Below are 19,126 nucleotides of genomic sequence, written 5' to 3' on the forward strand. Positions count from 1 at the left end.
AATATTATTAAACAAGTATAGTGAGAACAAGGAGTGGAGATTGGCTGTCAACCAAAGTAAAACTAAGGAGGGAATCACACAGATATTCTAGTTAAAGGTTATGTGATTAAATTTGGCTGGCACTGCATTTGTCCTGTCCGCATTTCAACCTGTGAAACCACACATTTACATACACCAAATTTTTTTTTTTTTTTTGCCATATCCATAGACTCGTTTGGATTGCATTTATCAATACATTTTCTAGTTAAACATATATTCATAGATATTATTTATTAGTTTCATTTGTGTAAGTCCGTCTAACACTGGATTAGCTTCTTGCAGCGGTTGAACCCTTTCATTACCACCACAGGTCAAGAAGGCTTCCCTATTTGATGGGAGATTTGTCTTTGCCTGTATACCCTAAATTATCAACAAAGACATATTATTATTCATGAGAAAAGTCCATTTGGTTCAAGTGCTACCTCTATATTTGCCTGTCATTGTCTACTCCCTTAAAGTAATTTCCATGCCTTATTTATTCATGTGTCGAGCTAGCTGTGACACTTGGGGACGAGTCCAAGGACAATGTCTTGTTAAATAGTCACACTCTTTGTAATGCGAGGAGGACCAACTGCAACTCTTCAAGAACTCCAGAAATTTTAGGGCAATAGTCTAACAGTACAATCTGTTGATCCATGAGAGAGGTGTAAGAAGCATGAAATTGTGTATTTGAAGATACATGTGTTAGTAGTTACATTTGGACTTAACACAGTGTCCTGACCTAGTTTGATGTCAAGGAACAGCAGCTACTGTTACTGTCCTCAAAGAGCACTTTAAACCACCATTTTCAGCATGTTGGTGCAGCGCAGACACAGCAGCTTGGATTTTAAGTGCAGGACAAGCTTGTAATTCTTAATTTTGCAGCCCTGCCTCTCCAAGAACAGAGCTTTATTGTGACATGTTGACAGGCAAGAACTAGATAACCCAGAGGAGGATGGGAGCTACAAGCAGAAATGCATACACCCACACAGGGAGACAGAGAGAGAGAGAGAGAGGTAATTGAGTAGGATTGAATAAAGGATAAAGAGAACTGACAAGGTATCTGGTTTCAGACCAACATAATGTCCTGTCTGGTGAAAGTTGATAGAAACAGTCTTACAAGCTCTCCTGACCTCCTAAGTGACTTGTACTCTCCCCCTTTGAGACACACACTTTAAAACATTCTAAGGCCTTTGGAGGTTAAAATTCACAAGCAATTAAATACCATGTAAGTTTTACCTATAACATAGTATTATTTGGTGTTAGGAAGTTGGCAAGGATCTCCTGTAGCTCCTGGGCTCAGTAGACCCCCCAAAACACGTTCCTAAAATAACACTGAAGGCTGAGAATATTGCAAAAAAAATGAGGTCAGAGCAAATATAGAGTTGGTGGGCTTGGGATGAGCCATGACCATTGAGGTTGATGACAAGATCCAGGGCTCCTTGGCTGGAGGCTGATGGTGCTCAAGTATGGAAGGATTAACTAAAGAAATTTGGAGGTGTTCATCTGGACATGCTGAGAATAACGTGACCACCGAATCAGGTGGTCACGTGACAGGTTAACGGAAGGACGAAATCTGATGGATGAGGGGGGATTGGGGGTAAACTCAGAGTACACTCGTTTAGTTAGAATTATGAGTTCAATGTTATAAAACATTTATTTTAAGAGAATAAAAATGGTCCTTACTGTAAAGGGACTCGACTTCTGAAAACACATCACATGCATATTAGGCTTCTTCTGGGGAAAATACAGACTGAGCTAATGAGAAAACTAAATCAATATGCTGACCGGTAACAAATTAATGAAATTAATCAGTGTCATCATAGTACTCTGTTTGCTTCCATTAGGTAAACTGAGCTCTTATTTGTGTAAAATAGTACAAAATCATATCATAAAACACAATTAAAATGATCTCAAGCTTAGGTGTTATCACCACTGATGGACTTCACTTTGGCTGAAGACATTGTCCAAGCTGGATAAGTGTCATTCTGTCACTGGCTAATGTTTTTGAAAAATAGGTGCTGAGTTTTTAGCACAAACATAGACAGTTTGCTGCCACAGAAGAGCCAGAGATCATGCAAAGTGAAGTGGTTAGTATCACTTTCATGATGGTAGAAGACAAAGACAAAGATGTTTTTAACATCTGACTCACCAAACCATCACGGATGAAGTTGTTTCTCTCTGTAATTCAGCATTTGTCAAATTTTCCATTCAGTTTGCAGTAGGAGCATGAATAGGTCTAAAGCAGTAAATCAGATTGCAGATCATGTTAGAACAGAGTGAAGGATTTTCACAGTGTTGCCTCATCAGTCTACAGCCTGACCACTCACCTGTGATCCTCTTCTCACAGTGGATGTATTATCTCTGCATCATGTTTTCTCTGGTTCAAATTGTGGCTCCAGCTAGACCTGCTTACGTTGTCAAAACACAGGGCAAGGTATTTTGTTGACTGAAAGTGGACATACATTGTTTCTTTGAAGGGAGTATCCCCTGGACACAGACATGTCTGAGTACACCAAAACTGCCGATACTGTGAGCTGCGTCCCTCTGAGCCAGATGGATTGCAGTAATTTGAGCCTCAGTTCATCTCCCAGTGTTTTCTGAGGCTTTCCAGAGGCTGCAGCTCTTCATTTTTCATGCAGCATCTTTCTGTGAGGCGTAATGGAGAAAATCAGGTTTATAAAAGCACTGTCTAGTATAACTTTTTTTGTTTGTTTTTGTTTTGTTTTGTTTTACATTTCCTCCTTTGGCGAACTGCAAATCGCCTCGCTGAAAATACCAGGTAGCATTTGACAGAAACACGACTCCGGGCTCCCATGTTGGCATAGTGCCAGTGGTAAAACTAATGCTCACATGCACAAAAGAATGGGGGAAATATCTTGTGAGGTTTCCCAGATAAAAAAAATCAGTGGTAATGCACACTAGTATTGGTGAGGTGAGGATAAGAAAAAACTATTTTACAGAATTAATATACATTTACTCAAGTACTGCATTTAGATACAATTTTACCATTCAAAATACTTTAACATTCTATCCCACTACATTTCAAAATGAATATTTCCTTTTAAAAGGTGGACAGATCCTTTTTCCTGGAGCATTTCTGCATAAAGAACATAATACACTTTTATTCAGATAAAACTTTGAATGCAGGACATTTTGTAGCAGTTTGTTCTAGGCAAACCTAAACTATACACGTACTGTATATACTTCATAATCCATTATAAATCTTGACTGCAGCTATACGCTTCAAATAAATCTTAATTTTTTAAAATGTGCAATACAACCATATTTGAAGCTAATAAGAGACTTTAAGAGGCAAATAGCTGGTGGTAGGACTAGTAATCCTGGGAGTGAAAGGTTTAAAGTGAGACTTTGTAACTTTTAAAAGAAGAAAAACACATTATCCCTCCTATGAACTAAATGAAATGAATTATTAGCAGCATCCAGATGTTTTGCAACTTCAGTCTTGCTTGGTCTGGTATGGCCAGCTGCTAACGTTAGCTAATGTGAGTCACTTCATTAACTTTATGATCCTGTTCCACTTGCGACTCATATACTTTGTTTTAGCGTGCAGCATTATCCCATGACTGTCAGTTGTAGTCACAGAAGCTGCTGTTCAGAAAAAGTTGCATAGGTTATTTTTAAGCAAAAGACCTCAATGCTTTTTCCATTGCGGAAAATTATACCAAAAACTTACTGACTCAGTGCGGTCGGTTTAGTGTGACATCCTGTAAGGTCTCACATACATACCAAATCACATATTGTAAACCATAAGTGCGTAACACTAATGTAGTGTTACGTAACTAGCAATTACAGAAAAGGGCCCCCACCCCCACCCCACCCCTCTTATCTAGAAAGAGTGACCTGTGACCTTTTCATTCCCAATGTACCAAAGTGAAGAGATAAGGGTGATTATCCTCCATAAAGTGTGCAGACAGAAGATGGGTAACGTTATTACATCTGACAGCGCTTCACTGTTCAGCGGTATGTTCTGACAGCAGACATCCTGTATCTGATTACAGAGGAGTCAGTACACATTTTGTTGTACTCTGGTTCCCTCCGGACCAGATGGCTGTAAAATGAATAGCCCTGATGTTCCCACATAGGACCCCGTGTGGCCTGTGATGCTCACAGGAGCATGTCCACTGTATTCAGGGTTGTCTTGAGTGTCTTCGGAAACAAACTGACCAATCACCTGAATTATATTCACCGTCAATGGCCCACTCGGAAGATAGTCAAAAATAGTCAATCACCAGTCACAGTGATTGAGAGCAGTAAAGAGTTTAGCTGGTCTGCTCAGTCTCACAGAGCCTGCATCAGTGTCACTCCCTACTATCACCAGTGAAGCTTGACAGCACCTTGTTGCTTCTGAGACTTCTGAGCCAACACGTATTTATGCACCACAGTCCTGACTGAAAATGACACGATAAATTGTGTTGCTCAGATAATTAGAATTCGGTGGCACTACTGACAGTGAGAAACATGAGGACAAAACCATTAGTTCTGTTTTTGCAATCAAATGTATTAGTTATTAGTTATTTTCTCAAGTATCCAGTTACTGCGAAATAACTTTTACCACCACTAACTTATCTATCTGCAGTCACTGATAAGAGGAAGGCTTTAGGATCATAGCCAAGTGAGGCCAAGGTGAAGGCACTTCTCGACAATACACTCACCGATCACTTTATCAGGAACACCGTGCTAACACTGGGCAGGGCCCCCCTTTGCTCTCAAAACAGCTTCAGTTCTTCACGTCACGGATTCCGCAAGATGTTGGATACTTTCCCTTGAGGCTCTGGTCCGTGTTGACACGACTGCATCACATCATTCCTGCAGATTTGTGAGCTGCACATTCACGCATCCAGTGTCCTGTTCTACCACATCCCAAAGGTGTTCTGCTGGATCCGGATCTGGTGGCCGCGGAGGCCGCTGAAATACGCTGACCTCATTGTCATGTTCCTGAAACCAGTTTAAGACAATTTTCCCTTTTTGACATGCTGCATTATCATGCTGGAAGTATTCATTAGAAGACTGTAAATTGTGGCCACAAAGGGATGAACAGGGTCAGCAACAATACTAAGATAGACCGAGGCATTCAAACCATGATTGACTGATATTAAGGGGCCCACAGTGTGCCAAGAAAACGTTCCCCACAACATTACACCACCATCCCCAGCCAGGATTTTTGACACAAGGCAGGTTGGGTCCATGGATTCATGCTGATCAAACCACCTGCCTGCCTCGGCAAAAATCCAGATTCATCAAACCAGGCTACGTTTTTCCAGTCTTCAACTCTCCGGTTTTGCTGAGCCCGTGCCCACCGCAGCCTCAGATTTCTGTTCTTTTCTGACAGGATTGGAACCTGACGTTCTCTTCTGCTGTTGTGGCCCATCCGCCTCAAGGTTGGACGTGTTGTTCATTCTGAGATGCTTTTCTGCTCACCACAGTTGCAAATAGTGGTTATCCTAGTTAGCCTTTCTGTCAGCTCTAACCAGTGTGGACAATCTCTTCTGATCTCTCCCATTTATAAAGCGTTTCCATCCCCAGAACTGCTGGTCACTGGACACTTTTTGTTTTTGGCACCATTCTACGTAAATTCTATAGATTATTATATATGAAAATCCCAGGAGATGAGCAATTTCAGAAATACTCAAACCAGCCTGTCTGGTAACGACAATCATGCCACAGTCAGAGTCACTGAGATTTGCTGCTAATAGTGGGTGTGGGTGTACATTTGTGGTGTGATAATATTTTACAGTGTGAAGGTCACACCTCGGGAGAAGAGGAAACTCATGAGGAAAAATGTCTGTCAGTGTTTTTGTAGACATGGAACACAACTTAACTGGCTGATAGAGAGAACAACTTCTAGCTTCCAGTCCGCTGTAGTAGCTTATGGCCTTTAATGTATTTCCCCATTAAAGTTTTTTTTTTCATTGGCTTTTCCCAAAAAGAAGAGTCGCTCTACTGTTCAGATTCACTGGTATCTACTACTTTACTGGACAGTAATATTTCAGTGTCATGTCATTTTAATCAGGATAAAAGAATAATTATTTTGTTGGCGTGCAACAACTAAAATAAATGTTGACTCCTTAAAACATTCTGCGTCACAATCATGACAGTTTTGAATACATGCATAATCCAACTTTCTTCAAACCAAATCTAGTTTAATTGACTATTAGGAAATTATTTCCAAGTTACATTTTGTGAGGGTTTCAAAACATCTGTATTTCTTACTCAGCCGTAGGGTCATTAGCCATTATTATGAAAGCATCAGCTAAGAAGCAAAACTCAAAGGATCTCTTATGTGACAATATAAGACAACCTGGTTTCCAGTTGATTTTCGAATAATTTTTCACTGTGACATTAGTTCTTTGTTCAACTTAACGGGCAACTGAAAACAACATGATTAAGATGTTCCAAAGGCAGAAATATTCAGCTACTCTAGGGGGTTCTGTGCTTCAGCTTGACTGAATGTCAGCAAATAAAAGCAGATGTTTTTTACCTCTTATTTGCTCTACAAATAAACATGCAAATGATTTCAAGTCATACACCAAACAGAAAACATATAAAGCCAACAACATTATGTCATTGTCAATATGGTAAGCTCTGCTCTAAGCCTACATTTCTTGAAAAAGGAGTGTCACACAGTGCTTGATATCAGCTGTATGTGCTAAGTATGTCGATCCTATCACTGATGACAAATATGAAATCCATTTCCCATCTTGGATTAAGGTTATTTATCCTCCTCTCTCTCACACACACACACACACACACACACACACACACACACACACACACAAACAGTCTGATGAACCGATAACACGCTGCTGTGAAATCTGTCCTGTGTTTAGAGATGTTTTGAAGGATGTGAAATAAGGTCCAATCCCCCTCCTTCCCAGCAACCTGCAGAGCTTCTGGGCTTCAGGATCAAACCTGCTGAGCCACACAGGTATGCTGTTATTTCAGAAGGCAGAGCTAAATGTCTTCAGTTTAGGGAGCCACAGAGGCCTGTTACACCACTTAGACACACAATCTATTGCCATTTACAACTTGACAATGTGGCCTGAAAACTGAAGTTTATTTACATTTTTTTATGTAAATGACAGTGTTTATTATCAAGGTCAGATCTAGCTGTATGCTGAATTCTGGGTTAAAAACAGCATCATGCGTGATATTCTGAGCTGCCACTGTAGTACGCGCTCAATGCTCAGTGATCTCATCTTTGTGCTCCTCTTAAAGGCTCTGACATGTGGGAGGGGAAGCAAATGTGAGGGGGCATGGATCCAGAAATCATGACATTTTCACTAAAGAGATCCTGTAGTGACTGAGAAGAGACTTAAACATTTCCAATATCCTCTTGATATGGAGGACCACAAGACTCACAGAAATAGGACTAAGCATTTCATTAATTGATAACTAACTGTACAATAAAAATAGGCATTAATACATTTGTTTAAAACTTAATTTATTAATCTATAAATAAATAGACTAAATTACAAAGTAATTAATTATTTGATATTTTAATGGGCATCCCATGGCTAATTGGCATTGTTTTGCCTTGTTTTACCAGCGCAAGGCCCAAAGTATCACGGAAAGGCTAAATGCAGCGGCTAAAAGGAGAAGCTAAATGACTGAGCAAATCCAATCTCTAATAGGAAAAGGAAAAGCAGCGGGGAAATTAAAATGCAAATGGGAAAGGAAACTGGCCTTTTAAATGCCTGATTAAAATCTAAATTCTTAATTCAATTTGTGAATCCAGTTATCTGTTTCCCTTTTCAAACTGTATTTTTAAATGGATTTTTATATTAGATTATTTATTTATTAATTCATTAATTTATTTTTAAATGATGACTGTTTAATGTTGGTTTTGTAAACCCCTTTTTAATAAAACTTTATTGATGGATTCATATTAAATTTGTAAATTCTTTTTAAAATTCCACTTTTTATTGACTATTAAAATATCACACAATAAATTACTCTGTAAATTAGTCTATTTAATCATAGACTAATAAATTAATCTGTAAACAAATTTACTCATGCATATTTTTATTGTTATTATAGTTATTATCAATTAGTTTTTATTTCACCTCTATCATTTAGAGTAATCAGTCATTTCAAACTTACTAATGATAAAATTCCCCAGTCTGAGGACTCATAAAGAGGTCAAATTGTAATGAGGGATGATGGGGAAAAAGAGAACTGCTTGTTTTAGTCTTATTTCCCACTCTATCTTCAAATTAAAGGCCAGGTTGCCAACTATAATGAATTCAACAAGTAATACTTTTTCAAATGCTGCTATCCGAAAAAAAAGCGTAATATTCAGCACTTGAGCTGTTCCATAACTGCCATCCCATTAAAGACAGCGCCTTCCTCAAACAGTGAGCAAGCCAGGCTCTCTTTTCTAAATACTGAGCTATGATGACACCAAGTGGGCAAAGTAGGTAACATCAGCTGCGTGTCGTCAAGTCTTGTGCTCTACTTGGATCTTATTCACATAGATGCGAAGGAAAAGGTGCTGTTCTTTTTGTTTAAAAAAAAAAAAAAATCTATCTATGTCTGTGATCTCATTCACAACCGATGAGACAGTTTGGTCAATTGTTTATTTTCTGAGCTGTTATTCTGGCCCAGCCTGCAGGATATGACAGAGCTGGATTCCCCAGCTCTTCCCTCCACATCTGGGTGCAAGATGCCCAACCAGACGAGCCGTGCCTTTACTCCTATTCATCCTAGTTTTTTTTTTTCTACACATGCATTCCTTTCCACTTTATTCTACTATCCTCTACATCTACTCAGTGCCTCTTTCCTGCCACTCCCGTCCTCCTCTGGCAGTGAACTTGCAAATCAGTGTTTGACTCCATGCAGAACGTGGTTCTACGATAAAGCAGATAAAGACAAGTACTGTATCTTCTGCTCCCAGATACGCAGGAGTGGGATGAACTGCATAAAATCGGAGAATAATTGAAACTGCTTAGTTCAGTATAGCAACATAGAAATTTTAGGGGAATGTACTTTCACAAAAACTTAGTTTTGGAATGGTTTTACATTTTTGTGAATTCTGTGCTTTCTTACTGGGAGTTAGAAGAGAAAATTGATACCACTCTCATGACTCTGCCAGCTATGTAGCTAGAGCCAGCAGCTGCTTAGCTTAGCTACATTAGCATAAAACTACTATGCTTGGCAGAGAAATACTGTGGTGCATAGTGAATAAGTGTTTCCCAAAATGTCAAACTATTCTTTAATGTGAAACAAAAACCCGACACCAATCCTTAAACTATGTGTATTTTTTGATGTCAAATCTCAGGTCATTAGTGTAGCGCTTCACTACATGTCTTGCTTCCTTTGCCCTTAATTCAGTTCCTATCTGAAACTGAACCTCCAATGCAAAGATACAGCTATCAATTGACACAACATTATTTTTATTCATTTATTATTATTTATTATTTTTAGGTATGTTATTTTTGCAAAAATCCAAGTAGTTCATCTTTTTTTTTTTTTCCAGTAACGTTTTTTGTATTAAACAGTAACTGGTGTTTAAATAACATCAAAATAGTGCATGGTAGGACTTTAAAGACAGAGCCACTGACATTCCTCTGGGATCTGTTTTAGTTTGTTCTCTCGGACCCTTATCCCTTGTTCCTAACAAACCAGCTCCTCCTGGATCACAGTCCAGACATTTCCTGTCCCCCAGGGATTCAGGGCTGCATCTCGTCCGAATGCGACTGTAGGTGTATTACAATAGCGATGTGCATGGAATCCTCGGGGTTAGGTTAACAGATGAGAATAGAGAGTCTAGAGTCTTAGGTTGTGACGGGCGCAGAGTCCCCCCGGTCTTCATTCCAGACCACATTTCATTACAGGAGGAATCTTAAATCATATGAAAGCTTCAGGAACCAGTCCAACAAGAGGGATGAGAGGGGATCTGGACATGATCAGAGGAAATGCTTTGTATGTCAGAGAGAATGAATCTAACTCAGGCTGTCCTCTTCATCATTCATCCTCAGGTCTGGAAGATACATTACTCTCTGTACTTTTGATTTTAAACTAGTTCTCTTTCCATTACAGTTACACTTTATCTTATGAATCTGTAATAATTCCCCAGTAGTTTTCAATACTGAATCAATATTTTCTTGGACTTAGATGGAGCAGCAGTTTCTAGGAAATTCATAATTTACAATACTACTGAGTTCTTTCCTGGAAATTATTGTGAAATTATTACAAAAAAGAGGGGACCCATAAAACAATGCTTTTTTCCCTTAACAATACGCTTTTGTCATCTTTCAGCAAAAGGAAATATTGACTTAAGTTTTCTTCCGAGCTCAGTTTAGAATGCATTTAATACAGCGGGAGAAAGTTTTTATAAGTTTCCTAACATCATGATGACAGAGTGCTCATGCCAGAGTAATTTTGTGCACAAAATTGGATGTAATGCCTGTACTGAATTAGCAGCAGTTACATATATATCTATGACAATCACCACTAATAAAAAACATGTGCCTCTTCCCTCCCCAAATCATTTCTAAATGGTTGAAACCTTATATATTGTTTCACCATGTCGAAGTCTGCTAAACTGTTTGCATCTTTTGCAATGTAAAGTGTCAAGCCAGGGGCGGAAAGAATGTGTTCAGTTCCCGGTCCATTTCACACGTTACACACATATGTTTACAGTACTCCACCGCACTCTCTCTCCAAGAGGCCCGGGCCCCCTGCTTGGGGAGCAGCAGCCGAGAGAAAAAGAGAGTAAGTAAGAGATAGTGAATACGAGGAGTCTGATCAGACGCCAGTATTGGCACTGGTCCCCTCCCAAGCCGGACCTCAAGCATGTGGGCCCTTGGCGGATGGATAGACAGGCAGTTCTGGGACTTTGAGGAGGAAGAGTGGCCAGCTGGAGCGGTAACAGAGTGGTACTGTGAGCTGACTGACTGACTGACTGACGCCTCAGTGGAGCAAGAGGCGCAGGCTGCCCGGGTGGCCTCTTTTCTGGGCCCCACAGGGCCCCTCTGTGCGGATGCACTGTTGGAAGTGGGTCAGACAGACACAAGAGCACAGTGAAGAGCAATTGGAGAATGTACGCTCAGCAGAGATCTAAGAGAAAGAGGCATCTAAACAGTGAAGCTTGTGTACAGTGAGCTGGAAGAGACCGGGGCAGAGGGCTTTGTTGACATAGTGTTATAAAACTTTAGGTGAAAAGACGATTTTTCAGCATTGTGCTCAAATGATCTAATTCGATCATCATTGATGGTGAGAATAACAGAAAAATGTTGCATCTGTTTCATGTAAACCATTGCTTAAAATAATGACAAAAATGAAAATTTTCTCAATATACAGTCAGGTGTAGTAGTATTTGTGGAAAATTCATCAGATGCACAAATTCAGCTTCTGTTACCTTTTATTTTTTAACCCCAGATGAGCCAGTGATGTAACAGCAAAACAGTATGTTTCCCTCCTGCCATATACAAAGTAATGATTATAATCACTAGGATTTGGACGGTTAATGACAACATGAAAAGACCTCTTTGAAAAAAAAAAAAATGTTCAAAGCAGAAGCTGTAGCTCCTCTCACCAGAGGGAGGCAGTGTTCTCATTCAATGCATATTAACATTCTCCACAGCATCCATTTTGCCTCCAATTCTCTGACGCTCTTAAGCTGCAAAATGATCGCCAGCCATAGAAGCAGAGAGCAGCTAGTTATCTTGTTATGGATGTGGGCACCTTGGAGACACAATAAAATAACAAAAAGATCTGAGGAGGTCAGAGGACTGTGAAGAATGAGAGAGTGAAAAAACCTCCTTCAGAGGATGGACTAAGCTGTGGCTGTGTCACACTTAAACCTAAAAACATTCTTTGAAATACCATGAAGTATTGTTTATGATTGTTTCAGGGCATTGTGACCACACGCAGCAGAGGAGTGATTTTAAAAACGTTCAAACCTGCTCACAGTGCAGCATGAAAGATGTTTCAAATATTTCAACCCCAGCTGCACTTGGCAATCATGATCCCATGAAAAAGGAGAATGAATAGCTTTTGTGTTAGATTGTGGCTTTAGGTCACATCCAAACATTTCTTTAAGCACACCAGAACAGATTTTATACCTCAAACAGTTTCAGGAAAATCATATTCCAGTATGCGGCAACGTGTGATTACGATTTACATCTGTCCTGGCACCCTGTCAGAGTATCATTGGGTTACCCATTCTATTTGCTCTGAAACTGACAAGCTTTGTATTTATCCTCCCACACACGGCCGCAGCAGGGAATCCAGTGAGCAGAGTTAAAAGAATCAAAATTTCTTTCAGCCAGGATCTGGTGATGGAATGAAGGAGGCAGCACGAGATGTGGATTCGAGACAAAACAGACCACACCATCATACGCTTGGTCTTGGTAAATACTTTATATGCAATATTCTTGATCTTTGCAAACACTGTATAGAAAACACTTAAGTAACATTTTTCCGACATTTAAAGCACGTCTGAGCTTTCAGACTGACATGACACAGTAATCTACAGCTTTATAAACATCCCCTCCCTCGTCCTGTCCATACAGACCCCTCACCACAATGCTCACCACATACAATCCGTTCCAAACACACACACACTAGCACACACGTGCTCGCACAGACACGGCTATCAGGCTCTCCACTTATTATTTCACAGTAGGCTTTATAACACTGTTTCTGTATCGTATGCTGTTCTCAACATTTTTTTTATTATTTAAAATAGCAATCAACATTTATGCTGTAATATTTGGAAAGTGATACATTTGTATTTACATAAGCTTATTGAGCGAGATTCAAATGCAATGTGCGTGTTCATATGTATAGTTGTATGTAGTTGTGTATATGTGAGAGTGTGCTGATCAGAGCCATCTGATCATTCTGTTTAAGTCACAGACCGAAGACCATTTCCACTCATAGCGTCCAGTCTGTTCAATTCAGTCCAGTTAGAAAAGAAGAAAGTACCGTGGAGCTCTTTTGAGTTTTTGTCCCACAACGGCGCCTAAGTCATTTGGAGAGGCAATACAGGGCAGCAGAGTAAACTCATCACAGGCTCGCTCCCTTACAGCTGTCTGTGAGAGCATGAGGAGATTATGGGAGACAGAAGTGACTGGAGATGGTGTGAGGTGCTCACAGCAGGTCGGACTCATCATACATTCAGCAGAGGCCAGGAGTCGCCAGTCGTTTTCTTGGACGGCTGTGATTTAGGGTACTACCACCTCGGACTGGCACATTCAGACTCTCATATTCATTTCTTCATTTCATACAAGATTAAAGTAAGAAAACGTGGCAAATGGTCACAGTACTGTGTGTCTGATTTTAAAACACCTCCTTAACCATCAAAAATGGATGCTTCCGGGGCGATGAGAAGTCGCGCCCTACCTTCTCTTTTTTACGCACAGACATGCAAGCACTCACGTGTACATTCATATACACAAAGTACAGAAGTAAGCAATTACACCTACACACACAGTAACACACACACACACACACACACACACACACACACACACACACACACACACACACACACAAAGGCTGGCACACACACATGGCCACACATACACACTGGGACCTGGGTGAGAGACCAAACTAATGTGAGAGGAAAGTGAGGCACATAATCTGACAGGCAAAATCCAGCCTGAATTTTGGTATACTCAAAACAGAAGTCAAATGTGGATGATTAAGGTGTCTGAGACAGGCCAAGGCGTTCAGCCGAGAGAGAACTTCTAAAATGTAACATCATTTAGCACCTTTATCCTCCCAGGTGCCTTTAACATACTCAGGATCTTTAAATACCTATTAAACGGAGACAGAGGTAGAAGCTCTGGCTCCATTGTCCACATAAGTAACAGCCATGCCAGCAAATAATTTTGGGATTGGACTAAGGTACTGTAGTGATGATAAGAGTAGTACTTAAAGGCTGATCTTTTCTTTCACATCCTAATTTGTTATTTCCGAGGTGGAAGGCATTGTAACAAAGATCCACATAATTAAACATTTAAAGAATTTATGTGCTCCAACAGTCTCATAAACTCTCGGTTGGGACCCAAAATAGATCACAAGCCTATTTCTGCTGGGTACCTACATAGCCAGAGTAGCAATAGGTTTTCATGAGCTGGGGTCAGAAGAACAGGGACTTAACTTTGTTGTTTCCTAGATGAAAAAGCTTAAGAACCACAACCACTGGGTGCAGGAGTGACAGTGATTGAAAATGGAAATGCTGAGTCAATCTCTTTAGGGCATTTACATAGGTGCTTAAAAGGCCCCTGTGGGTCTTTGAGGGCCATTTATTCAAAGTGGCAGCACTTTGCTATCTCTGTATGTAAGTCTAGGTCTTTTTTTAATTCTTTTTCCATCTACCTTCCCTTTACAGTATTGAATAGCTACTTCATTGTCCTGGGTGTGTTTGCTCACAGGGTCAGTTACTTTTTTTCCAAATTGATAACAGTAAGAGAGATAGTTGGGGAGAATGAGAGAAAGCAGGTAATCTGTCCATCCTTCCAGTCACCCCTTGATTTGTTAGGACGGGGATCAGGAGTTTAGGTGAGTTCTAGTTCAACCGTCTTCTGGGGTCGAGTCGTCAGGGGTGGATGAGTCCTCAGCAAAGTCGTCTGATGAGCCACTCTTGTGGATGCGGCCGTCGCTGCGCATGCTGTGGAAAGTCTTGCGGAAAGCCTCCATCATCGAGTGCGCCAGCTTCTTGGCCTCCAGCTTGCTCTCACACTCCACGGCGTGGCAGTCCATCTGGAAGGACAGGTCGTCGTTGATCTCCCTGTAGATCCAGGCAAATACGTTGGGTCTGATGCTATGGTCAGCTGTGCAGTAGGCGATCCGTGCCACCTGGTAGGTGTCCATGGTTACTGAGGCCTCGCCATGCTCGTCCAGGTGGTGAAGGCGCACCTGGAAGGGCCGAATCTCCAGCAGTGAGTTGCCCGCGGGGTTGGTGCCCTGCTGCTGGGCCAGGGCACGACGTTCCACCAGACCGACCACTGCCGACTCTGTGCAGCCAGATAGGAACTGGGTCCCAGAGATTGTCACTTTACCCAGGTAGGTCACCTGCAGGAAAGGAGACACAAACAGATACTATTACTCATCTTTTTCCACAGCATGATGTATAACAAATATAAATATGCAGTTGGCTACAAATACATCAGAGCGTTTTCAACTGCAGTTTTTCACCAGATGTACAGAAGCTGCAAATGGAAAAACAACAGGGTGCGATCCAAAATACCTTAAAAATCTCAAAAGATCATATATATCCTTAAAAATACACTAAGTGATTGGAATAACAGAATCTAGAAAATGTCTTACTGTCATACTGAAAGAATCCTGTTATTATGATTTTTCATAAAGCAGCCTTCTTTACAGAGTTACAAAGTAAGAGAGAAAAACAAATAAAAGCAAAATCAAGTAAAAACAAGAAATGCAACCATAAGATACAGGGACAATAAAATGTTGTGGAAGAGTAGGTAGAAAACATAAAATGGAAAAAGTGGAGAGATAAAACCTGACGAAACATATTAAAATATTCACCCAAGCTTTCTTCTACAAGAATCTTTTAAGAATTGATTTACCAGATGTTACAGACATAGACTTTCTAATCTCAGTAGGCTAAGTGTTCCAAAGTCTGGGGGCTTTAACTGCGAACCCATGATCACCTTTTGTCATCAGGCGAGACCTGGGAATAAACAGCAGAGCCTATCCATCTAATGGGATGCACAGGCATGTAAGGGGTTGGCAAATCAGTAAGATATTTGGCAAATGCCATTTAATGCCTGAAAAGTCCGGAGTAAAATTTCTGAATCAATGCGGAATCTAACACGGAGTCAATGCAGGTTGTTTAAGACAGGGATAACAGTTTCAAATCTTTTGGTGCCAGTAATAATCTGAGCTGCAGCATTCTGCACCAGTTGGCGTTGGTGGAGGGAACGCTGACTGAAACCACCATAAAGTGCACTACAGCATTCCAGGCGGGAAAAAATGTACTCATGTAAAACTTTATTTAATCAACAGCAGGACAAGTATGATCCAACTTACTACGTAACAAATTTTTATCTTTCATGATGTTCATGTAATCAATACTTGTTCTGATATGTATTCGATATAGCATATTACTTATGGTTAGATGGAAATGGTACATTCAATCATAAGTGTGCACAGAGTGGTTGAGAAGAGAGCAGGACACCTTGATGTGCAGATTCTTAAAGGCCTGAGGAAAGCAAGTTTGTTATCTTTCAAGGTTAGCTATGGAGCGAATGAAACGGGTACACTTTTGGACCAGTGTGCAGATGGGAACTTTCCAGATAAGGACGAGCAGCTCAGATAATTAGGTGTTTTCTTGGCCACCACTATAGTGATGACTCAGCAATATTTTAGAATTAGACCAATCAGACAACCCTGTGAGTAACTGTTGACCAATCAATAATATTGCATCCCTCTAGGAGGATCGTGGACAAGAGGGTTAAAAGAATATGTCGGAAAAGTTTCTTGGTTCTGCAGACCCTTTGCATGTCTGATTTGATCTTTGCACTCTGTTATTCTAAAAATAAAAAAATGTGTGTTTCAGTATTAAATTTCCTGTCCTCATGTGTCTTTTATTTGGTTCCTACAAACCCAGAAGTGAATGTTTGATAAAATTTCAGAAGAAAATCCACAACAGAGCTGAGATTAATCATCATTAAATTTTATGTCATTAAAAAAGAAGAATAAGATGGTTTAACTGCTAGATTTGTTGGATAGCAGTGGAACTAATAACTGTGGGTCATCTGCATAACAATAGAAGGGAACATCATGGTTTTGTTTCACCTGCCTGAGGGGAAGCAAATCAATTGAAAATAACAGCAGGACAAGAATGGACTCCTGGGGAACACCGCAATTAAACAGACAAGGGTCAAGAACATTAAGGTGAAATGTTTAGTGACTGTTTAGTGATATTTAAGTATATATAGAGAAGAGCATCCATCCATTAACCTTGGACAATGCTGCAAAGAACTAATGTTTGCATGGTCAAGTTTAACATCAGGATGCTAAAGGTCCCTCTATATAAAACATAACCTCAATATTTAATATTTCAATATTAAAAACATTACTACAAAAAAGGGTACTGGGAGAAAAAAAATCAATGTGGAGCACATTAAAAAACAATGTTTCACTGTGAATTAATTAATTCCATGTTCAGTGTACAAAACTGGGGCGCATAAGTCATTGTATAGAGAAAAATGTTTTAACAACCAACAGTGGTGATGAGAGGCTTTTCCTGTGGTAACTGTGCTGACATGTTGAAGGCTGTGTATGTGTGTTATTTCCCAAAGAGAAGCAGTGGTTGCAACAAGGACCCTAGAATACCATAGTAATGACACTGCATACCGGGAGAGCGATAGACTAAGGAAACTGATTAAGGGGAGAGAGAGTGTTAAGAGTGGCACAAAGCTGGAGATTTCTGAGGGAATGTGGCCAATTCAAGAGCATTCCAGGAATAATGGCTGACTTGTGCTCTTTCTCTACATGGTGTTCTTTATGGCTTTATAAAAACACACAGAAGAGGAATATGCTATGAGTCAAACACTCAAAGAGATTTCACTCCTGTCTGTGTTTATACTGTGGCAGGGGAATACTCTTCACTCTCAAGAGTTCATTACAGGTGGCTTACATGCAGCACACATTTGACACATGGCTGCAGATAACATGAGTGCAATGTGAATACTAAAGGAAAGATGTGCATCATGTAACAGTCTGGAACATTTACAGAAGATGTGGCCTGCATTCATGGCTCAATGCACATCTGCCGAATATCAAGCCAGTCTGCGGTCTCGATAACACTATTCCCCTGAGAAATTTAAGCGAATGATTATGTATAAGTCTTTTCAGTTCTTACGTTTTATGATGCTAATAACAGAAAAAGTCCACCCAGTAGATCAACAGATACCAATGCATAAAGCGTAACTGACTGACTGCCATAAAGCAACAGAAAATGATACAAAGCAGACGCACAGGTCCTGTTTTATTCATCACATAATCTGACTGTTTCTCTTCTTTCATACATTTTGATTAGTGTGCAACTGTCAAGTCTACTTGCCCTCATTCTCTACTAGGATTTTGCTCTTTCAGAGCAAGCAAGTAGAACAGTCAGCCAGTTACCAGCCTCTCAGTTAGACAGGCAATTCTTATGTAAGGCCCTTAATTATACACAAACACATATATGAAAGAATTAGAAGATTCTTCAGAAAAAAAAAAAAAGAGGAGGAAATGAAAGTGATGGAGAAATTGAGCAGCAACAGACGGTAGAGAAAGAGGAAGCTAAAATGTTTCCCATAAAGATTCCTTTAATAAACAAAATGCTAATTTATAAATAAAATAATTCATAAATAGCCTGCAAACAAAATATTAGCAACACATTCAGCAAATATAATGCCAGCATCAGAGATATGTATCCACTCTAGTGAGTAACTTAAGGTTTCTGTTACAGAAGGCAGTGGTAAGAATGGACTTATGATACTTATTTTCCAAAAACTGATTTCAAAACAGCTACAAGAGTGATTTGTGGTGAACCTGATCCACATATACACAAACAATAGGATCCTACAACTCTTGTGGATTTGCCCCCGAAATACCCTCATTGCAGCGCAACACAACATTGATTTCACAGTTTCCTATAGGCAACAATAAGAGATCCAGGCAGTGAAAGCAGCCGCCTCCTCATGCATGGTTTTCATTAGCGGTGACCACAGGGTGGGACATACAGCCTTTGCACCAGATCCATCATTCAGTTGAGTACCATAGGTCTGCAGGAGCAGCCTGGAGGCTGTGCGGTTTGCTAGTCAACCACACTGACACCCTCTCACAGCCAAAAGGTGGTCAGTCACTCAGCCAGCCAACAAATCCAAAGACTGAGCCAAGATACATCCACCATCCACTGTGCTGTTTGTATGTCAAACAGCAATAAAGAGTCATTATGGACCTATTTTCTTGGATGCCCCCATTTTGATATTGAGTTACTTGTTTAAACTGTGATCGTTTCTACTGATTGCTTGCTTCCCAGCTGAAGAAAAGCTTTGCCAGGTTTGATTCTCCTACAGAAGGTGGGAGTAGGCCAGTGTTTTCTTTCAATCTATACATG

The 19,126-nt window shown here is 40.2% G+C and overlaps 1 protein-coding gene across 1 annotated transcript in view; it reads right to left on the reverse strand.

Annotated features, from left to right (window-relative positions):
* Window positions 1-12,093: 12,093 nt before the first annotated feature.
* pid1 (phosphotyrosine interaction domain containing 1) overlaps window positions 12,094-19,126 on the reverse strand; it is a 33,651-nt gene continuing 26,618 nt past the window's right edge. Inside the window, exon 3 of the mRNA XM_040131676.1 lies at window positions 12,094-15,066. Within this exon, the coding sequence (XP_039987610.1) occupies window positions 14,566-15,066 (501 nt within the window). The 3' untranslated portion in view covers window positions 12,094-14,565. The remainder of the gene's footprint in view (window positions 15,067-19,126) is intronic.

This window comes from Xiphias gladius, chromosome 7 (genome assembly GCF_016859285.1).
Source record: "Xiphias gladius isolate SHS-SW01 ecotype Sanya breed wild chromosome 7, ASM1685928v1, whole genome shotgun sequence".
In the NCBI taxonomy this organism is placed as follows: Eukaryota; Metazoa; Chordata; class Actinopteri; order Istiophoriformes; family Xiphiidae; genus Xiphias; species Xiphias gladius.